Source organism: Cherax quadricarinatus, chromosome 49, assembly GCF_038502225.1.
Source record: "Cherax quadricarinatus isolate ZL_2023a chromosome 49, ASM3850222v1, whole genome shotgun sequence".
Classification (NCBI taxonomy): Eukaryota; Metazoa; Arthropoda; class Malacostraca; order Decapoda; family Parastacidae; genus Cherax; species Cherax quadricarinatus.
In genome coordinates, this window is record NC_091340.1 from 24,612,522 (window position 1) to 24,636,961 (window position 24,440).

The following is a 24,440-nucleotide window of genomic DNA, read 5'->3' on the forward strand; positions in this document are numbered from 1 at the left end:
AATATCAAACTTACCATTGCTATCCAAAATCTTCGAGAAACTCGTGCACAGGAGACTATATTCATTTATAACATCACAAAACATACTCAACCCCTGCCAATTTGGATTCAGGAAAAATAAAAGCACTAATGATGCAATTATAAAAATGTTAGACCTGCTTTACACAGCATTGACCGAATTAAGCCTGAATGCCTTCCACATCCCCCCTAGGCACTGTATAATCCTCCGGGTTTAGCGCTTCCCCCTTGATTATAATAATAATAATACACAGCATTGGAAAATAAGGAATATCCGCTAGGAATTTTTATTGACCTAAGAAAAGCGTTTGACACAGTAGACCATGGCATCCTACTCCACAAATTTGACCATTATGGTATAAGAGGCCATGAGTTTGCATATTTTAAATCCTACCTTTCTAATAGGTATCAGTATGTCACCATTAAAGACACAGCATCAACAACACGGCCACCTGATACTGGAGTTCCGCAGGGAAGTGTCCTTGGTCCCCTGCTCTTCCTCATTTACATCAATGATCTTCCAAACATATCCCAACACCTGAAGCCCATTCTCTTTGCTGATGACACGACTTATGTCATCTCCCACCCTAATCTTGCCACCCTCAACACCATTGTTAACGAGGAGCTGATCAAAATATCGACTTGGATGACAGCCAATAAACTTACACTTAACACTGGCAAAACCTGTAATATTATGTTTGGTAGCAGAGCAGGTGTTGCGCAACTTAACATTAAGATCGACAACATTCTGATTGCCAGACATAATGAGGGCAAATTCCTTGGCCTATACCTCGACAACAACCTAAATTTCAGCACCCATATCCAACACATAACATAAAAAGTATCCAAAACGGTGGGGATCCTCTCCAAGATATGATACTATGTGCCACAAACTGCCCTTCTCACACTATACCATTCACTTATATATCCATACCTCACCTATACTATCTGTGCTTGGGGTTCAACTGCAGCAACACACCTAAAGCCAATACTAACCCAACAAAAAGCCGCAGTAAGAATAATCACTAAATCCCATCCCTGGCAACACCCCCCCCCCACTCTTAACAGATCTAAACTTACTCCCTGTTCAGAACATCTACACTTACTACTGTGCAATCTATATCTACAGGACCTTAAATTCCAATATTAACCTTGACCTAAAATGCTTTCTTGATAGTTGTGACAGGATCCACAGGCATAACACCAGACACAAACATCTCTATGACAATCACCGTGTTCAACTAAACCTTTACAAAAATTCAGTGTATTTCAAAGGACCTAAAATCTGGAACACCCTACCTGAAAACTCTAGAACTGCAGACACATTCATCACTTTCAAAACTACAGTTAGAAAACATCTTATCTCCCTGATCCACCCCGACAACTAACTACATGATAACCACCTGGTGGTTCACAATTACACTCACTCACCCACTGACTATAAACCCAGAAATACTAATCTTAATCTTAAAATAATAAATCCTAACTAGTCATAAGTTTGCCTTTGATACTCCAATATAGACACTTTATATTGTGCCAAAACAAAAGCATTCACATTGCTAAACTCACAAATTATGATGTAGTCACTTAGCCTTAATACCATAATCTGTAAGGATTTAATGTTAAGAATTAATCTAAGTCTGCCCAAAATGCCTAGCCATGCTAGGTGTCCTAGTGGCCCCCTCTGTAATTAGTATTTTATAACATGTAAACCACACAATACCCAAAACCTGTAAACCACACATTGTAACCCTTATAGAGAATAAACTTGAATTGAATTGAATTGAATGTGGGTCATCATATAGCTAAGACCCTCGTCAGGAAACACTTGTTCTGTTTCCTGACAAACCTTGTCTTATCTTATCTTAACCTAACCAAACCAAACCAATCCTAGCCTAGCCTAACCAAACCAAACCAAACCAAACCAAACCAAACCAAACCAAACCAAGCCAAACCAAACCTATCCTAGCCTATCCTAGCATAACCAAACCAAACCAAACCAAACCAAACCAAGCCAAGCCAAGCCAAGCCAAGCCTAGTTTAACCAAACCAAAGCCTAGCCTAACCTAGCCTAACCTAGCCTAGCCAAACCAAACCTAGTTTAACCAAACCTAGCCTAGCCAAACCAAACCTAGTTTAACCAAGCCTAGCCTAGCCAACCCAACCCAACCCAACCCAACCCAACCCAACCCAACCCAACCCAACCCAACCCAACCCAACCCAACCCAACCCAACCCAACCCAACCCAACCCTAACCCTAACCTAACATAACCTACATTTGCTGCTACTCTCTCGCTATGTTTGCATTTATGGGATATTAGTTTTTCAATATAAATAAGTTAGTAAGTTTATTCAGGTACAAATACATATGCATACAGTTACACAAATTATTATGCATAGTAACATATGTGTAAATCACTTAGGAAAACCCAGAAAAAAAGTCTGACTGAGAGTGGCTTATTTCCACTGGGGTTCTAGTAATGATTTTCAAAGGTGTAAATAGTTATGTTTAAAATGATTTAGTGAAGATTTAAGGTGCATAATTACCAAGGATACTTTGGTAATAAATATATAATACAGTGGACCCTCAACCAACGATATTAATCTGTTCCTGAGAGCTCATCGTTAATCAAAATTATCGTTAGTCGAGTTCATTTTCCCCATAAGAAATAATGGAAATCAAATTAATCCGTGCAAGACACCCAAAAGTATTGAAAAAACATTTCTACCACATGAAATATTAATTTTAATACATACTGAAGAAGACATGTACAATTACATGACACTTACCTTTATTGAAGATTTGGTGATGATTGATGGGATGGGAGGAGGAAAGAGTGTGGATGGTGTTAGTGTTTAGAAGGGGAATCCCCTTCCATTAGGACTTGAGGTGTCAAGTCCTTTTCCGGGGTTACTTCCCTTCTTCTTTTAATGCCACTAGGACCAGCTTGAGAGTCACTGGACCTCTGTTGCACAACATATCTGTCCATAGAGGCCTGTACCTCCTGTTCCTTTATGACATTACTAAAGTGTTTCACAACATTGTCAGTGTCACAATTAATCACTTGTTCAGGTTTCAGTTCTTCACTGTCTATGTACTCCTTGAATTCCTGCACATATTTTTCAGCTGCTTTTTGGTCCGAACTGGCAGCCTCACCATGCCTTATCACACTATATATGCCACTACGATTCTTAAATCTCTCAAACCAACCTTTGCTGGCCTTAAATTCACTCACATCACCACTAGTTGCAGGCATTTTTCTAATTAAATCGTCATGCAACTTCTTAGCCTTTTTACATATGATCGCTTGAGAGATGCTATCTCCTGCTATCTGTTTTTCGTTTATCCACGCCAATAACAGTCTTTCAACATCTTCTATCACTTACGATCTCAGTTTAGAAAACTTAGTTGCACCTTTGGCAAGAACAGCTTCCTTGATTGCCGTTTTCTTGGCCACAATAGTAGCGATGGTTGATTGGGGTTTTGTGTACAACCTGGCCAGCTCGGAGACACGCACTCCGCTTTCATACTTAGCAATGATCTCTTTCTTCATATCCATAGTAATTCTCACCCTTTTTGCTGTAGGGTTGGCACTAGAAGCTTTCTTGGGGCCCATGGTGACTTATTTTGCAGGTGCAATCACTAAAAACGCTGTGATAATATGAAATGTTCTGATTGTATGTTTGGATGGGACCGCGGTGGCTGGCTGGCTTGTAAACACTGGCCACAAGTGGACGTGTCTCGAACGGAACAAATCGTGTTGGTCGAGGCAAAATTTTTGCGTTAAAATGTATCGCTAGTCGGATTTAACGTTAGACGATGCCATCCTTGGTTGAGGGTCCACTGTATTAAATTTATTATATTTACAACACGGTGCCCCGTGGCCTGGTGACTAAAGCTCTCGCTTCACATGGTGAGGGTCTGGATTTTATTCCCAGCGAGGGTAGAAGCATAGAATGTGTTTCCCAACATCGGTTGTATATGTTCACCTTTAACCCTTTGACTGTCGCAGGCCCCTTTCTGAAACTGTCATTCTATGTCGATAAATTTTTGAAAAAAAAAAAAAAATTCTCATGAAATGATAGAGAATCTTTTCCCGATGGTAATGACACCAAAGTTTCGAAATTTGGTAGAAAACTCAAGGAATTACGCTCCCGTGAAATTAGCGGTCTTGGCAACATATGCGTATCGGCGATTTCGCAGACTTTGAGCCCTGTTTTCAGCCAATTCCGTTGTTCCAGTTGACCAAATTCATAGCTATTTCTTTAGAACTCCATTTTATCTATCAGCTGAGTACAAGAAACCGCCCATTTACCCATTTGAACTACCCAATATAGTGGTCAGAAATTGGCAATTTGGCCAATTTCACGCAAATTAAAAAAGATGCCAATTTCAAAATAGGGTCCAGAATAAACAAGGTAGACATTCTTGGCACTAAAATAACATATCCTCTGTTCATTAGTCACATCTCTAGGCCCCTCTTATATTATTATTGCTTTCTATTTTGATTTTTTATTCATACAAAAAAATACAAAATTTACTGGTATGCAGACAACTGCATTATTGTAAAAATGGTATAAATAATATCAGTGCACTAGTGAAAGAATATTAGACTCCCCAGTTGACGTGTATTGGACGTGTGGTGTGATTTGTTTACTCCTGGACATTGGTAAAAATCGAACATTTCCGCTACTTTGAGCTCAGTTTCAAGGTCGTTTTCATCGTCAAAGTAATGAAAATCATCTCTGTTTCTGTAATTTGTTTTCCATTCTATCACCTAAGACCATGAAAACGCGAATACAACGATAAATACTATACGAAAATACACCTCAAAATCGTCGCTTTAATCCAAAAAAACGATCAGTTTTTTTTTCTCATTACGCACTGTGTGATGCAGGATTTTTTTATGTGGTGCACACTGACCACACAGACCCTTTATCTCATATGTGGGCCTCCCAGCTTTCTCCCGCTTGATTTGAAGCTGCTAGAATTATTGAGTATATATACGTCAGAAACAGTGGCTCGTAAGACGTATTTATACAGCGTAAACAGCCAAAGGGTTAAGTAAAATGGGTACCTGGGTGTTAGTAGACTGATGTGGGTCGCTTCCTCGGACAAAACTGACCTAATTTGCGGGAAATGCTTTGCATAACGAGGGGCTTTCTATATAATAGTACATGTCATTGATGTCAGCTATGGTCTGTATACCTTGTACATGTAGAAATAAAGATATTATTATTATTATTATTATTATTATTAAAGTTGCAAGATATAAGATAAGATTTGTTTGGATTTTTAACCTGTAGGGTTAGCCAGCCAGAATAGCCCAAGAAAGTCAGTTCGTCATTGAGGACCGTCCGTCTTATTTCCATTGTGGGCCTTCAATCTTGTGTCCCTGGATGCGACCTACACCAGTCCACTAACACCCGGGTACCTACTGACTGCTAGGTGAAGAGTGACAGCAGGTGTAAGGTAACATTCCCAACATTATCATTTGGCCGGGGATTGAACCACAGACACTCAGTGTATGAAAATGAAAATGTTTATTTCCTTGCAAAACTTACAATGTGTGGCTTACATATTATAAAATATTAATTACAAAGAAGGCCACTAGCATGCCTAGGCATTTTGGGCAGGCTACCTGGAGTTTACCTGGAGAGAGTTCCAGGGGTCAACGCCCCCGCAGCCCAGTCTGTGACCAGGCCTCCTAGTGGATCAGAGCCTGATCAACCAGGCTGTTACTGCTGGCTGCACGCAATCCAATGTATGAGCCACAGCCTGGCTGGTCAGGTACTGACTTTAGGTGCTTGTCCAGTGCCTGCTTGAAGACAGCCATGGGTCTATTGGTAATCCCCCTTATGTATGCTGGGAGGCAGTTGAACAGTAATTGAGGTGTTTTATCTCCGTTATGCGTGCCGTGAAGGTTCTCTGTACATTTTCTAGGTCAGCAATTTCACCTGCCTTGAAAGGTGCTGTTAGTGTGTAGCAATATTCCAGCCTAGATAGAACAAGCGACCTGAAGAGTGTCATGGGTTTGGCATTCCTAGTTTTGAAGGTTCTCATTATCTATCCTGTCATTTTTCTAGCAGATGCGATTGATACAATGTTGTGGTCCTTGAAGGTGAGATCCTCCGACATGATCACTCCCAGGTTTTTGACGTTGGTTTTTCGCTCTATTTTGTGGAAGGAATTTGTTTTGTACTCTGATGAAGTTTTAATTTCCTTGTGTTTACCATATCGGAGTAGTAATTGAAATTTCTCATCGTTGAACTTCATATTGTTTTCTGCAGCCCACTGAAAGATTTGGTTGATGTCTGCCTGGAGCCTTGCTGTGTCTGCAATGGAAGACACTGTCATGCAGATTCGGGTGTCATCTGCAAAGGAAGACACTGCTGTGGCTGACATCCTTGTCTATGTCAGATATGAGGATGAGAAACAAGATGGGAACGAGTACTGTGCCTTGTGGAACAGAGCTTTTCACCGTAGCCGCCTCAGACTCTACTCTGTTGACTACTACTCTTTGTGTTCTGTTTGTGAGGAAATTGTAGATCCATCTACCAACTTTTCTTACTCTATATTGACACAGGTTATGGAGCAGCACATTTTAATATAACTTATTGCATACTGATATAAAAGTTAGGTAACTGAAGTGATTAATTAGATTTATAATAGTGAGGTAGTACAAAACATATAACAATATTACAGTTAGTAAATTTTGTAATGGGAATGGTTTTATCTTAGCATGATACACTGTTTATATAAAAGCTCCTATATTGGGAGAATATTTCAGGCAAATTAGGACTAACTTAAGATTTATTAGGCAATAACTATAGTAGGAATTTTATACACAAATAACCCGCACATGGAAGAGAGGAGCTTACGACGACGTTTCAGTCCTCTCTTCTCTGTGCGGGTTATTTGTGTATCGTTCCAGTAACGGTACTGTGCCTTCTTTTGTTATTTAGGAATTTTATATTTACAGTTATTTGGGTGAATGTAAATGTAAATTAGGGGGGATTACAGATAATGAAAGTAAGTCTGTTTTGTTTTGGATGTGTTCACGATACAGAAAAGAGAATACAGTGGACCCCCGCATAATGCTATTAATCCATTCCTGAGAGCTCAATGTTATGCGAAATTATCGTTGTGCGAATTAATTTCCCCATAAGAAATAATGGAAATAAAATTAATCCGTGCAAGACACCCAAAAGTATGAAAAAAAAAATTTTTACCACATGAAATATTAATTTTAATACATACAAACTTAAGAAAACATGCACAGTTACATGACACTTACCTTTATTGAAGATGTGGTGATGATTGATGGGATGGGAGGAGGGGAGAATGGATGGTTTTAGTGTTTAGAAGGGAATCCTCTTCCATTAGGACTTGAGGTGTCAAGTCCTTTTCCGGGGTTGCTTCCCTTCTTCTTTTAATGCCACTAGGACCAGCTTCAGAGTCACTGGACTTCTGTCGCACAACATATCTGTCCATAGTGGCCTGTACCTCTCGTTCCTTTATGACTTTCCTAAAGTGTTTCACAACAGTGTCAGTGTAATAGTCACCAGCACGGCTTGCAATAGCTGTCTGAGGGTGATTTTCATCCATGAAGGTTTGCACTTTAAGCCACTTTGCATAGATTTCCTTAATCTTTGAAGTAGGCAACTTCTTCAATTTCTCTCTCCCCTCCTCCGAAGCAATTTCCTCAGGTGTGGCCCCTTGCTGTTGAAGTTGATCTAGCAGCTCATCAGTGGTTAGTTCTTCATTGTCTTCCTCCACCAACTCTTCCACATCCTCCCCACTAACCTCCAACCCCAAGGACTTCCCCAATGCTACAATTGATTCCTCAACTGGCATACTCCTCTCAGGGTTAGCCTCAAATCCTTCAAAATCCCTTTGGTCTACACATTTTGGCCACAGTTTCTTCCAAGCAGAGTTCAAAGTCCTCTTAGTCACTCCCTCCCAAGCCTTACCTATAAGGTTTACACAATTGAGGATATTAAAGTGCTCTCTCCAAAACTCTCTTAGAGTCAGTTGAGTTTCTGAGGTCACTACAAAGCACCTTTCAAACAGAGCTTTTGTGTACAGTTTTTTGAAGTTTGCAATAACCTGCTGGTCCATGGGCTGCAGGAGAGGAGTGGTATTAGGAGGCAAAAACTTCACCTTAATGAAGCTCATGTCCCCACAAAGTCGCTCTGCCAAGTCTGTAGGATGACCAGGGGCATTGTCTATCACCAGGAAGCACTTAAGGTCTAATTTCTTTTCAGTTAGGTAATTTTTCACAGTGGGGACAAATGCTTGGTGTAGCCAGTCATAGAAAAAGTCCCTAGTGACCCATGCCTTATTGTTTGCCCTCCACAGCACACACAAATTAGCCTTGAGGATATTCTTTTGCCTGAACGTTCTGGGAGTTTCAGAGTGATACACTAATAAAGGCTTTACTTTGCAATAGGAATAGGAGGAGAAATTTTTTCCTGGATAGAGGCATGGTTGACAAATAGGCAGCAGAGAGTTTGCATAAATGGGGAGAAATCAGAGTGGGGAAGTGTCACGAGCGGTGTTCCACAGGGGTCAGTGTTGGGCCCCCTGCTGTTCACAATCTACATAAACGACATAGATGAGGGCATAAAGAGCGACATCGGCAAGTTTGCCGATGACACCAAAATAGGCCGTCGAATTCATTCTGACGAGGACATTCGAGCACTCCAGGAAGATTTGAATAGACTGATGCAGTGGTCGGAGAAGTGGCAGATGCAGTTTAATATAGACAAATGCAAAGTTCTAAATGTTGGACAGGACAATAACCATGCCACATATAAACTAAATAATGTAGATCTTAATATTACGGATTGCGAAAAAGATTTAGGAGTTCTGGTTAGCAGTAATCTGAAACCAAGACAACAGTGCATAAGTGTTCGCAATAAAGCTAATAGAATCCTTGGCTTCATATCAAGAAGCATAAATAATAGGAGTCCTCAGGTTGTTCTTCAACTCTATACATCCTTGGTTAGGCCTCATTTAGATTATGCTGCACAGTTTTGGTCACCGTATTACAGAATGGATATAAATTCTCTGGAAAATGTACAAAGGAGGATGACAAAGATGATCCCATGTATCAGAAACCTTCCCTATGAGGATAGACTAAGGGCCCTGAAACTGCACTCTCTAGAAAGACGTAGAATTAGGGGGGATATGATTGAGGTGTATAAGTGGAAGACAGGAATAAATAAAGGGGATGTAAATAGTGTGCTGAAAATATCTAGCCTAGACAGGACTCGCAGCAATGGTTTTAAGTTGGAAAAATTCAGATTCAGGAAGGATATAGGAAAGTACTGGTTTGGTAATAGAGTTGTGGATGAGTGGAACAAACTCCCAAGTACCGTTATAGAGGCCAGAACGTTGTGTAGCTTTAAAAATAGGTTGGATAAATACATGAGTAGATGTGGGTGGGTGTGAGTTAGACCTGATAGCTTGTGCTAACAGGTCGGTTGCCGTGTTCCTCCCTTAAGTCAATGTGACCTGACCTGTCTAGGTTGGGTGCATTGGCTTAAGCCGGTAGGAGACTTGGACCTGCCTCGCATGGGCCAGTAGGCCTTCTGCAGTGTTCCTTCGTTCTTATGTTCTTATGTTCTTATCACCACTAGCATTGGCACACATGAGAAGAGTAAGCCTGTCTTTCATAGGCTTATGTCCTGGGAGTGCCTTTTCCTCCTGAGTAATGTAGGTCCTGCTTGGCATTTTCTTCCAGAACAGGCCTGTTTCGTCACAATTAAACACTTGTTCAGGTTTCAGTCCTTCACTGTCTATGTACTCCTTGAATTCATGCGCATATTTTTCAGCTGCTTTTTGGTCCGAACTGGCAGCCTCACCATGCCTTATATCACTATGTATGCCACTACGCCTCTTAAATCTCTCAAACCAACCTTCGCTGGCCTTAAATTCACTCGCATCACCACTAGTTGCAGGCATTTTTCTAATTAAATCCTCGTGCAACTTCCTAGCCATTTCACTTATGATCGCTTGAGAGATGCTATCGCCTGCTATCTGTTTTTCGTTTATCCACACCAATAACAGTCTCTCAACATCTTCTATCACTTGTGATCTCTGTTTCGAAAGCACAGTTAAACCTTTGGCAAGAACAGCTTCCTTGATTGCCATTCTCTTGGACACAACAGAAGCGATGGTTGATTGGGGTTTACTATGCAACCTGGCCAGCTCGGAGACATGCACTCCACTTTCATACTTAGCAGTGATCTCTTTCTTCATCTCCATAGTAATTCTCACCCTTATTCCTGTAGGGTTGGCACTAGAAGCTTTCTTGGGGCCCATGGTCACTTATTTTTCAGGTGAAATCACTATAAAAAGGCTGTAATAATACGAAATGTTCCGATTGGATGCTTGAATGTTATCGCAGAGGCTGGCTTGTAAACAATGCCACTGGCAGAACAAGTGAGGCTGGCTCAGGCCGCATCGACGTGTCTCTGACGAATCGCGTTGAGCGAATTTTTTAGCACTATGCGAGGCAAAATTTTAGCTATAAAATGTAACGCTATGCGGATTTAACACTATGCGATGCCAACGTTATGCGGGGGTCCACTGTAGGTGGTTTTCACATGGCTGATGACGGGGTGGGTTAGAAAGATAAGATGTTTTTTAACGGTAGTTTTGAAAATGGTGGTTGAGTCTGCAGTTCTAGAGTTTTCTGGCAGGGAGTTCCAGATTTTAGGCCCTTTAACCCTTTGACTGTTTTGGTCGTATATATACGTCTTACATCAGAACATAAGAACATAAGAATGGAGGAACACTGCAGAAGGCCTACTGGCCCATGCGAGGCAGGTCCTTATCAAAACGACCTCTACCCAAAGCTACCCAAGAAATAACTCCCGTACCCAATGACACCAATCAAACCCAGCCCCTCCCACTCATATATTTGTCCAGTCTCTTCTTAAAGCTACCCAAGGTCCTAGCCTCTATCACCCCACTGGGAAGACTGCTCCACGCATCTACAACTCTGTTAGAAAACCAGTACTAACCTATGTCCTTTCTAAATCTAAATTTATCCAATTTAAATCCATTATTTCTGGTTCTTACCTGGTTCGACATCCTCAGTACTTTATTAATATCTTCCTTGTTTATGCCCATCATCCGCCTCTCCAAACGTGCCACTGTTTCAAACGTATTTATACTCGTAAATTCTAGCGGCTTCAAATCAAGCAGGAGAAAGCTGGTAGGCCCACATGTGAGAGAATGGGTCTGTGTGGTCAGTGTGCACCACAAAAAAAAAATCCTGCAGCACGCAGTGCGTAATGAGAAAAAAACTCTGACCATTTTTTGGGATTAAAACCCCGACTTTGAGGTGTATTTTCGTATCGTATTTATCGTTGTACACATATTCTCATTTTCATGGTCTCACGTGATAAAATGGAAAATAGGTTACAGAAATAGAGATGATTTTGATTAGTTTCACAATGAAAATGACCTTGAAATTGAGCTCAAAGTAGCGGAAATGTTCGATTTTTACCAATGTTCAGGAGTAAGCAAATTACACCACACGTCCAATACATGTCAACTGGGGAGTCTAATATTCTTTTACTAGTGCACTGATATTATTTATACCATTTTTACAATAATGCAGTAGTCTGCATAACAGTAAATTTTGTATTTTTTGTATGAATAAAAAAATCAAAATAGACAGCAATAGTAATATAAGAGGGGCCTAGAGACGTGACTAATGAACAGAGGATATGTTACTTTAGTGCCAAGAATGTCTACCTTGCTTATTCTGGACCCTATTTTGAAATTGGCATCTTTTTTAATTTGCGTGAAATTGGCCAAGTTGCCAATTTCTGACGACTTTATTGGTTAGTTCAAATTGGTAAATGGGCAATTTCTTGTACTCAACTGATAGAAAAAATGGAGTTCTAAAGAAATAGCTATGAGTTTGGTCAACTGGAACAATGGAATTGGCCAAAAACAAGGCTCAAACTCGGCGAAATCGCCGATGCGTATATGTCGCCGAGACCGCTAACTTCACGGGAGCATAAGTGAGTTTTCGACCAAATTTCGTACTTTTGGTGTCATTACCATCGGGAAAATATTCTCTATCATTTCATAAGAAAAAATAATTTTGTTTTTTCCAAAAATTTTATGACATAGAATGACAGTTTTAGAAAGGGGCTTGCGACAGTCAAAGAGTTTATGTACATTGAATTTTTGTAGAGATTTAGCTGGACATGAGGAATGTCATAGAGATTTTTGTGTCTGGTATTGTGTCTGTGGTTCCTGTTGCAACTATCAAGAAAGTGTTTTAATTCAGGGTTAATATTAGAATTTATGGCTGTAAATGTAGGTTGCACAGTAATAGGTGTGAATGTTCTGTACAGTGAGTATATTTAGGTCTTTGAAGAGTTGGGGGGGTGTTGTCTATCATTGGATTGTGTTATAATTCTTACTGCAGCTTTTTGTGGGCTATTATTGGCTTTAGGTAGGTTGCTGCTGTTGATCCCTAAGCACAAATAGTATAGGTGAGGTAGGGATAGATGAGTGAATAGTATAGTGTGATTAGGGCTGATTTTGGTACATAGTAACATATCTATGGAAGGAACCCAACTGTTTTGGATACTTTTTTTTTTTTGTTGTGTTGGATATGGGTGTTGAATTTCACGTTGCTGTCAAGGTGCAGACCCAGGAATTTACCTTCATTATGTTTAGCAATAAGAGTGTTGTCAATCATAATGTTCAGCTGGGCATCACCTGTTCTGCTCCGAAATATAATGTAGAAGGTTTTGTCAACATTAAGTGTAAGTTTATTGTCAGTAATCCAGGTCGATATTTTTACTAGCTCTTCGTTAACAGTAGTGTTGAGTGCAGCAAAATTAGGGTGGGAGATGACATAAGTCGTGTCATCAGCAAAGAGAATAGGTTTAAGGTGTTGTGGTACATTAGGAAGATCATTGATGTATAAGAGGAAGAGCAGGGGTCAAAGGACACTTCCCTGTGGTACTCCAGTATCCAGTGGTCTTGTTGATGAGGTTGTGTCTTTAATAGAGACGTATTGATGTCTGTTAGTAAGGTAGGATTTGAAATATGTAAGTGCGTGGCCTTATGCCATAATTATCAAGTTTGTGGAGTAGGATACTGTGGTCTACTGTATCAGAAGCTTTCCTTAGGTTGATAAAGAGTCCTAATGGATATTCATTTTTTTCCAGTGCTGTCTAGCATTTTTACAATTGCATCATTTGTGCTTTTGCTTTTCCTGAAGCCAAATTGGCAGGGGTTGAGGATGTTTTGCACTCTTTTAAAGGAATATAATCTCTTGTGCATGAGTTTCTCAAAGATTTTGGATAGCAACAGTAAGTTTGATATTGGCCTGTAGTTGTTTACATCTGTTGGGTCACCACCTTTGTGTATTGGTGTACCCCTTGCTATCTTGAGTAGTGTTGGGAAAGTGCTGGTTTCTAGTGATTTGTTAAAGAATAATAAAGTAGCAGGTGAAAGAACGAGTCACTCATTTGTATAGCAATGGTGGGACTTGAGCCAGATATCCTGATTTATTTTTAAGTGGCTTAATAATCATGGTGACTTCTGTAGGTTCGGTTGGTAGAAGATAGGAGGAGGTTGGGAAGTTCCCATCTAAGTAATCACCTGGTTCCTGAGATTTTACTGTCGAGATTTGATCCTGTTGTTGAGAAAAAGTCATTTATCTTGTTAACTGTATCAATAGGCTGTAGTTATGTTCCATTTGGTTTAATTAGGATAATATCCCTATTTTTTTCATTTTGTGGGTGTCCAGAATCTGAGGTGAGACAGTTGCCAACCAAGCCATGGGAATTCCTAACAGGTTCCTCAAGCTACCCAGGTACCTGAACTAGCTAGAGGATACCTGCATTCCCTTGAGGGGATTTTTATAGGATGGAACCTGAATTCAAATTCAAATTCATATTCAAATCTAAATTTTTATTTTTTTATGCAGTACAAAGATAACGTAGTTTGCATGTAATCAAACATTATTCGGCACGAAAAAAAGTCACTAATATGCAATGCATTTCGTGTAATTCCTCCAGTTAGGATTAAAGACATGCTATTTTTGAGGAAAAATATTTGGGTTTCTTCCTGAAGCCATTTGAATATTCTACTTCCTCTACCACTCCATCTTTTAATATTTATACCAATAGGTATATTTTATTACATAACATGGTACACAAGTCTTACAAAAGATTCATTGCTGGTATAAAGATGGCATACACAGTACATGAGGTTTGAGGTATACATTTCAAGTACATATTGCTGCATGTTTGTCACAGATTACAATGTGAAAATCTCATCCAGCTCTGAGCTGGGATACGTACCCAGGAAAGAGCAGGCATTACCCCACTGAAGAGCAATGCTGAGTCACTGTAATATAGAAACTAGCTGCTCTGGAATACCTGGTTACCCTGATGAGTCATTTGCCTGGCTCCTTAAGGAACTTTGATGCACTCTTTTTCCCATGGGCCAAGGGTCTCTGAGCCTGTGGGAACAAACATATTATGATGGGCAAGTTCACTGTATTTTCTAGACTTTTGGGATTCCATGAAGCTGCAGCTGCCCCTTCTTCCTCCCTGGTGTATTGGAGATAGTTATCAGCCAATGTGGATGCACATGTGTAGTCCCACACCACCTGCTTGCCATCTGTTCAGGCTTGAAGGGTGGGACCATATGGCTGCTTTTGGTTACCATCAGATCTGCATAGTTGGGGTGGTTCCCTTATTGCTGAGCATCCGGCTGTTGCGAGGTTTCTCTTGATGTCATTAACTTCTTCATGCCTTGCAATCTTTCCCTCATATCTATGGCATACAAGACCATGGTACCCAAATCGGTCTACTGATTCACTGCCACAAATACACCTGTGTATGGAGGCAGCAAGGCAAAAAGCAACAGTAATGTGGATGGTCTGTGGGTAGAGATGTGTGCTAAAGGAGGAGTTGGGAACAACCAACAAGAAGTTCCCTGCATGAGGAGCTCTCACTGTTAGGAGGCGGGTTCTATCCTTCCCCGACACACACTGAAGCACTGTTGAGGCTATATTTCTACTATTGGGCCATCCCAGTGTGACTGTAGTTTCTTGGGGAAGCAGGTCTGGTTTCAAAGCCCATTAGATTATCCCAGAGTGTTGCTTTGTCAATGAGCTTTTGGTTATGAACCCCAATATTGTTCCTAAGGTGTTCAGGGAGAATCACTGTTACAAGTCCACTGGATGCAACACACGAGGACAGGAAAGCAGGTAGTGGAATCTGTGATGCCTTGTGGACATCAGTATCTCCTAATCTGCCTAGAAGCATAGCTTGGTCCCACTGTCCATCTTCTAGAGTAAGGTTGAGTACTTTCATAAAAATATGCCTCAGGATACTGTTGCATTCATGCAGTATAGGGTTATCATATGAGAGTGCACATCTAGGAAATATGTTAACCTGGGCTGACTCAAACACTTTGTGAGAAGGTACAAGACATCATGGGTATCAAGATTGCCTATTCATTGCTCCATCCTCGACTCATCCAGTTTCTTCCTGAGAATTGAGTAATTGGCATCAGTTCCCAGAGGTGCTCTAAGCAAGGCACTATTTGTGGGGGCAATGACTGATGCACTTGGTAATCTTGATCTCACTGCCTCGAACACCTGTTTATCGACTTAGATGATTTCACATTTGGATGGATTCAGGATGAGTCCCATTTCCTGTCCCCGTGTCATCACCTGGTCAAGATCATCTAGAAGGGACTCCTTTGTGCCCTCCATTGTGACGTCATCTGGGAACCAGATGTTTAGCTCACAGGCCAGCCTGACACTGATTTCCCTAACCACTATACAGAAGAGAAATGGTGTGAAAGGATCCCCTTGCTGGATACCCTCTGATGTGATTTCATGCTCTCCAAACAGAGCATTGATTCCTTGCTGTATCTAGCTGAAACAAAAGGGAAGAGACCAGGGAAATGTTCTTGTACAACTATTAATACCATATCTCTTCTCAGGAGACTAAATGCATTTTTGAAATCTAATTTTACCACTGCATTATCCTCAGGCAGGTTGTTGAACTATGCTCTTGTTGCATAAACCGCTGCTTCGCTTCCTTGAGGGACCCCAAAGCCAAGCTGTTTTGGTTGAAGCATCATGGCTGCCTCTATGCGAATACTTCAGACAGCAGCTTTGGAACGAGGTGACGATGTGTGTTGCCCACTTAATTACTGCATCCTTCTTTTTTAAGGACACAAAGTAATGTACCAAAAAAGGAAGGTTTAATTTCATCATGCATGAGACCAACCAAGGAGTTGTTAACAAGCTACATGCAGTTTAATTATTCATATTAATTACTTAATATTGTCTCTCTCTTAGCCATCAAGCTGGGTTCGTTGATGCTGGTGGGTGGAGGTCACTGGATCCAGAGATTTGGAAGTGTCCTTCCCTTGGATCAAACCTAATTACCTCCCATTCTCCAGGGGCATTCTACCACCCTAATAGAGGTTCAATTCTTCCTTGTGTTTATAGTGATAAAAATGTGGTGATCTTTCAAGTTTGTTTCATTTTAATTCCAGGAGGTGGTGAATATAGCGATGGCTAATATGCCCAGCTTTCAGCGTAGGGAAGAGACTCGCAGGTTCCTCATATCCGGGGTTCACCGTGGACCTGAGTTAGCCTCGCTCCACTCCAGCATAGTGTTGCTGGGGGCCACTGTTGAGGACATCCAACATAACAACTTTGTAGCAGTGTGTACTCACGTCATTGCCAGAGAATTTACCCCTACTGTCAAGGTTCTTGCTGCTTTAGCTGGAGGTAATGCTATCACAGCTTTATATGTTCTAGCAGCTTTATACTCCCTCATAGCTTTTTATATGATCTTTCAGCTTTATACTGTCTCACAGCTTTATATGCTCCTAGAGCTTTATACTGTCTCAATGCTTTATATGCTCTTGCAACTTTGTACTCTCAGTTTTATACTCCCTAATAGCTTTATTGTAGCAGTTCTATTATAACATTGTTGTTCACTGTTATCACATTGTTGTTTGGTGTTATCACATTGTTGTTCACTGTTATCACATTGTTGTTCACTGTTATCACATTGTTGTTCACTGTTATCACATTGTTGTTCACTGTTATCACATTGTTGTTTGGTGTTATCACATTGTTGTTCAGTTATCACATTGTTGTTCACTGTTATCACATTGTTGTTCACTGTTATCACATTGTTGTTCAGTTATCACATTGTTGTTCACTGTTATCACATTGTTGTTCACTGTTATCACATTGTTGTTCACTGTTATCACATTGTTCACTGTTATCACATTGTTGTTCAGTGTTATCACATTGTTGTTCACTGTTATCACATTGTTGTTCACTGTTATCACATTGTTCACTGTTATCACATTGTTGTTCAGTGTTATCACATTGTTGTTCACTGTTATTACATTGTTGTTCACTGTTATCACATTGTTCACTGTTATCACATTGTTGTTCAGTGTTATCACATTGTTGTTCACTGTTATCACATTGTTGTTCACTGTTATCACATTGTTGTTCACTGTTATCACATTGTTGTTCACTGTTATCACATTGTTGTTCACTGTTATCACATTGTTGTTCAGTTATCACATTGTTGTTCACTGTTATCACATTGTTGTTCACTGTTATCACATTGTTGTTCACTGTTATCACATTGTTCACTGTTATCACATTGTTGTTCAGTGTTATCACATTGTTGTTCACTGTTATCACATTGTTGTTCACTGTTATCACATTGTTCACTGTTATCACATTGTTGTTCAGTGTTATCACATTGTTGTTCACTGTTATTACATTGTTGTTCACTGTTATCACATTGTTCACTGTTATCACATTGTTGTTCAGTGTTATCACATTGTTGTTCACTGTTATCACATTGTTGTTCACTGTTATCACATTGTTGTTCACTGTTATCACATTGTTGTTCAGTGTTATCACATTGTTGTTCACTGTTATCACATTGTTCACTGTTATCACATTGTTGTTCACTGTTATCACATTGTTGTTCACTGTTATCACATTGTTGTTCACTGTTATCACATTGTTGTTCACTGTTATCACATTGTTGTTCAGGAGAGATACATGATTATATCTTCTTTCTTTCTTTCAACACACTGGCCGTATCCCACCGAGGCAGGGTGGCCCAAAAGGAAAAACGAAAGTTTCTCCTTTTACATTTAATAATATATACAGGAGAAGGGGTTACTAGCCCCTTGCTCCCGGCATTTTAGTCGCCTCTTACAACACGCATGGCTTACGGAGGAAGAATTCTGTTCCACTTCCCAATGGGGGTAAGAGGAAATAAACAAGAACAAGAACTAGAAAGAAAATAGAAGAAAACCCAGAGGGGTGTATATATATATGCTTGTACATGTATGTGTAGTGTGACCTAAGTGTCAGTAGAAGTAGCAAGACATTCCTGAAATCTTGCATGTGTTTTTTTTTTTTTTTTTCAACAAACCGGTCGTATCCCACCAAGGCAGGGTGGCCCAAAAAGAAAAACGAAAGTTTCTCTTTTTAAATTTAGTAATTTATACGGGAGAAGGGGTTACTAGCCCCTTGCTCCTGGCATTTTAGTCGCCTCTTACAACACGCATGGCTTACGGAGGAAGAATTCTGTTCCACTTCCCCATGGAGATAAGAGGAAATAAACAACAACAAGAACTAGAAAGAAAATAGAAGAAAACCCAGAGGGATGTGTATCTTTCTTCTTTCAACACACCAGCCGTATCCCACCGAGGTGGGGTGGCCCAAAAGGAAAAACAAAAGTTTCTCCTTTCATATTTAGTAATATATACAGGAGAAGGGGTTACTAGCCCCTTGCTCCTGGCATTTTAGTCGCCTCTTACAACACGCATAGCTTACGGAGGAAGAATTCTGTTCCACTTCCCCATGGAGATAAGAGGAAATAAACAAGAACAAGAGCTAGTAAGAAAATAGAAGAAAACCCAGAGGGGTGTGTATACATATGCTTGTACATGTATGTGTAGTGTGACCTAAGTGTAAGCAGAAGTAGCAAGACGTACCTGAAATCTTGCATGTTTATGAGACAGAAAAAAAGGACACCAGCAATCCTACCATCATGTAAAACAATTACAGGCTTCAGTTTTACACTCACTTGGCAGGACGGTAGTACCTCCCTGGGTGGTTGCTGTTTACCACCCTACTACCTAGAACATGATTATATACACTTGGAAAATCCTAGAGGGATTTGTACCAAACTTTCACACAAAAATCACTCCTTATGAAAGCAAAAGACTTGGTAGACGATGCAACATTCCCCCAACGAAAAGCAGGGGTGCCACTAGCACGATAAGAGGCAACACAATAAGTGTCAGGGGCCCAAGACTGTTCACCTGCCTCCCAGCATACATAACGGGGGATTACCAATAGACCCCTGGCAGTCTTCAAGAAGGCGCTGGGCAGGCACCTAAAGTCAGTACCTGACCAGCCAGGCTGTGGTTCGTATGCCAGGTTGCTTGCGGCCAGCAGTAACAGCCTGGTTGATCAGGCTGTGATCTACTGTGAGGCCTGGTCACAGACCAGGCCACAGGGGCATTGACCCCCAAGCCCTCTCCAGATATACTCCAGGTGTTGTTCAGTGTTATCACATTGTTGTTCAGTAAAATTCCAGTTACCAATACCTGAGCTAATGATCATCTGGATGGAAACTTCCCAACATCCCTCTTATCTTACACCAACATAGTCCACTGAGGTTACCATGATTATTAACTCTAGAAAACAAATCAAGGAATGTAACTCAAGTACCACCACTACTGTATAAACGAGCGGCTCAGATCCTCTCACCCACCATTGCATTACTCCTCAACAAATTACTAGAAACCAACACTTTCCCAGCATCACTCAAGCTAGCAAGGATTACACCAATACACAAAGGTGGTGACCCAGCAGATGTAAACAATTATAGGCCAATATCAAACTTGCCTTTACTTTCCAAAATCTTTGAGAAACTCATACACAGAAGGTTATACTCCTTCATAACATCACAAAGCATCCTCAACCCCTGCCAGTTTGGCTTCAGGAGAAACGAAAAGCACAAATGATGCAATAATAAAAATGCTTGACCTACTTTACAGTCGACTTTAAGAAAGCTTTTGATACAGTAGATGACAGCATCCTACTCCTCAGGTTTGATCATTATGGTATAAGAGTTCATGCACTTGCATTTATCAAGTCCTACCTTATTAATAGAAAGCAATACGTCTCTGTCAAGGGTGCAACCTCCTCAACGAGACCCCTGAACACTGGTGTACCACAGGGAAGCATTCTTGGCCCCCTCCTTTTCCTTTTATACATCAACAATCTTCCAAGTGTATCGCAACAACTTACGCCTATCCTCTTTGCTGACGACACAACTTTTGTCATCTCCCACCCAAATCTAGCCTCTCTCAACACTATTGTTAATGAAGAACTCACAAAAAATAGCAACCTGGTTGACCATCAATAAACTTACACTTAATATAAACAAAACCTTTTACATTATGTTTGGGAGTAGAGCAAGTGAGGTCCAACTAAACATTATGCTTAAGAACATACTTATTGCTAAACATAACATGAGAAAATTCCTGGGTCTGCACCATGCCAGCAACCTGAAATTCAACACCCATATCCAACACACAACAAAAAGAGTTTCTAAAACAGTTGGCATCCTCTCAGAGATATGTTATTACGTACCACAAACAGCACTACTTACACGATACTATTCACTGATCTACCCCTACCTCACCTATGCTCTTTGTGCCTGGGGTTCCACAATGAAAAACCACTTAAAATCACTAATAACACAACAAAAAGCTGCAGTGTGAATGATCATACAATGCACTGCTAGACAACAACACCCTCATGCCTCCCCCACTCTTCAAAGACCTAAACTATTCACTATACAAAAGATTCACTCATACTATTGTGCAACCTACACTTACAGAACAATCAATTCTAAAATAAATACCCAACCTGAAATACTCTCTTGACAGTTGCAATAGGACTCATAGACACGAGACTAGGCACAATAACCTCTATGACGTTCCCTGTGTCAGGCTAAATCTTTTCAAAAACTCCTTGTACATAAAAGGGCCCAAAATCTGGAATTCCCTTCTAGAAATCTCCATAACTACTGGTTCAGCTAGCATTTTTAAAACTAGAGTTAAAAAGCACCTTATCTCCTTAACCTATCACAGCCCATCATAAATACATATGTAAAAACTATACATGCATTTGCTCAATATCATGAACATATATAAAACTTTCTCATCAATATAATTTATATATACACTTACTCTCAATATCTGTATTCATCTCAAATGTTAATCACTCCATTGTGGCTGCCTAAGGTTAATAATCAAAATTTTAAGTCTTCTAATGTAAATGCTCCAAGAGTGATACAACTTTGGGTGTATGTGCATTGTCTGTATTACCGCATTTATCAAGCAGTGTGGAGTGGTACAGCTCTGGGTGAGTGTGTATTATCTGTATTACAACATTTATCAAACAGAGTATAGTGGTCCCCATGATGGCTGTCACCAGTGTAAACTTTGGATGATTGATGGATCATATAACATATTGTTGTAAAACATTGACTTAGTGCATCTTTTTCTCATATTTGATGTTTTTCTTAGTTTTTCTGTACTTAGCTGTAACTTTTTATTATATATAGAATTAAACATTTTTCATTGTTTTATAACTACACAAAAGCCATGGCTTAAATGTTTTTATTTCATCTTATAAGGTAAATGGTTGCTGCATCCTGACTATGTCACAGAAAGTGCCAGACAAGGCCACTGGCTCAGAGAAACAGATTACGAACTCTCAAACTACGATGAAGTGGCAAAATATTTCCGTCGGTTGAGAGAGAGAACTGGAAGATTAATCTATGCTGGGTGGACCATGTACATAAGTCTGGAAAATAAGAAGATGACTAAATTCTTTGAGAAGTAGGTGTACCAATCGTATAAGTATAGCCTCTCCTTACTTAACGATGGAGTTCGTTTCTAAGACCATGTTATTAAACTATAATGGGAGTGGGTTTGTGTTACTCATCTTTGATATTGTTTTAATGTCACCTTTACACCATTTATAATATTTCTGGTATATTTTTAAATGTATAAGAAAAAATTTTGGAGTGAGTTAAACAAGTTAAGAAAGCCTAGGGAAAGTATGGATTTGTCAGTTAAAAATAGAGTAGGGGAGTTAGTAGATGGGGAGAGGGAGGTATTAGGTAGATGGCGAGAATATTTTGAGGAACTTTTAAATGTTGAGGAAGAAAGGGAGGTGGTAATTTCATGCACTGGTCAGGGAGGTATACCATCTTTTAGGAGTGAAAAAGAGCAGAATGTAAGTGTGGGAGAGGTACGTGAGGCATTACGTAGAATGAAAGGGGGTAAAGCAGCTGGAACTGATGGGATCATGACAGAAATGTTAAAAGCAGGGGGGGATATAGTGTTGGAGTGGTTGGTACTTTTGTTTAATAAATGTATGAAAGAGGGGAAGGTACCTAGGGATTGGCGGAGAGCATGTATAGTCCCTTTATATAAAGGGAAAGGGGACAGAAGAGATTGTAAAAATTATAGAGGAATAAGTTTATTGAGTATACCAGGAAAAGTGTATGGTAGGGTTATAATTGAAAGAATTAGAGGTAAGACAGAATGTAGGATTGCGGATGAGTGGGTAGGGGATGTGTAGATCAAGTGTTTACATTGAAGCATATATGTGAACAGTATTTAGATAAGGGTAGGGAAGTTTTTATTGCATTTATGGATTTAGAAAAGGCATATGATAGAGTGGATAGGGGAGCAATGTGGCAGATGTTGCAAGTATATGGAATAGGTGGTAAGTTACTAAATGCTGTAAAGAGTTTTTATGAGGATAGTGAGGCTCAGGTTAGGGTGTGTAGAAGAGAGGGAGAGTACTTCCCGGTAAAAGTAGGTCTTAGACAGGGATGTGTAATGTCACCATGGTTGTTTAATATATTTATAGATGGGGTTGTAAAAGAAGTAAATGCTAGGGTGTTCAGAAGAGGGGTGGGATTAAATTATGGGGAATCAAATTCAAAATGGGAATTGACACAGTTACTTTTTGCTGATGATACTGTGCTTATGGGAGATTCTAAAGAACAATTGCAAAGGTTAGTGGATGAGTTTGGGAATGTGTGTAAAGGTAGAAAGTTGAAAGTGAACATAGAAAAGAGTAAGGTGATGAGGGTATCAAATGATTTAGATAAAGAAAAATTGGATATCAAATTGGGGAGGAGGAGTATGGAAGAAGTAAATGTTTTCAGATACTTGGGAGTTGACGTGTCGGCGGATGGATTTATGAAGGATGAGGTTATTCATAGAATTGATGAGGGAAAAAAGGCGAGTGGTGCATTGAGGTATATGTGGAGTCAAAAAACGTTATCTATGGAGGCAAAGAAGGGAATGTATGAAAGTATAGTAGTACCAACACTCTTATATGGGTGTGAAGCTTGGGTGGTAAATGCAGCAGCAGGGAGACAGTTGGAGGCAGTGGAGATGTCCTGTCTAAGGGCAATGTGTGGTGTGAATATTATGCAGAAAATTCGGAGTGTGGAAATTAGGAAAAGGTGTGGAGTTAATAAAAGTATTAGTCAGAGGGCAGAAGAGGGGTTATTGAGGTGGTTTGGTCATTTAGAGAGAATGGATCAAAGTAGAATGACATGGAAAGCATATAAATCTATAGGGGAAGGAAGACGAGGTAGGGGTCGTCCTCGAAAGGGTTGGAGAGAGGGGGTAAAGGAGGTTTTGTGGGCAAGGGGCTTGGACTTCCAGCAAGCGTGCGTGAGCGTGTTAGATAGGAGTGAATGGAGACGAATGGTACTTGGGACCTGATGATCTGTTGGAGTGTGAGCAGGGTAATATTTAGTGAAGGGATTTAGGGAAACCGGGTATTTTCATATAGTCGGACTTGAGTCCTGGAAATGGGAAGTACAATGCCTGCACTTTAAAGGAGGGGTTTGGGATATTGGCAGTTTGGAGGGATATATTGTGTATCTTTATACATATATGCTTTTAAACTGTTGTATTCTGAGCACCTCTGCAAAAACAGTGATTATGTGTGAGTGTGGTGAAAGTGTTGAATGATGATGAAAGCATTTTCTTTTTTGGGATTTTCTTTCTTTTTTGGGTCACCCTGCCTCGGTGGGAGACGGCCAACTTGTTGAAAAAAAAAAAAAAAGAAAAAAAAAATTAAATGTTTATACAATAGTGTACTTTATGTTGTAATAAACAGAATAGAGGAAATCATCTCTGATTTACATTATTTAGGTATGCATACTGGTCAAAGAGCCCATTGTAAATCCGAGTCATCAGTAAACAAGCACGTTGCTAAGTGAGGAGAGTCTGTACTTTATCTACTTTCA

The 24,440-nt window shown here is 40.0% G+C and overlaps 1 protein-coding gene across 3 annotated transcripts in view; it reads left to right on the plus strand.

Annotated features, from left to right (window-relative positions):
- The window catches only part of LOC128697036 (SMC5-SMC6 complex localization factor protein 1), a 143,029-nt gene that overhangs the window by 1,433 nt on the left and 117,156 nt on the right, over positions 1 to 24,440 (plus strand). For all 3 annotated transcript variants that reach the window (XM_070095266.1, XM_070095268.1, XM_070095267.1), the window contains 2 exons: positions 16,585 to 16,822; positions 21,795 to 21,999. In XM_070095266.1, the coding sequence (XP_069951367.1) occupies positions 16,603 to 16,822; positions 21,795 to 21,999 (425 nt within the window). In that variant the 5' untranslated portion in view covers positions 16,585 to 16,602. The remainder of the gene's footprint in view (positions 1 to 16,584; positions 16,823 to 21,794; positions 22,000 to 24,440) is intronic.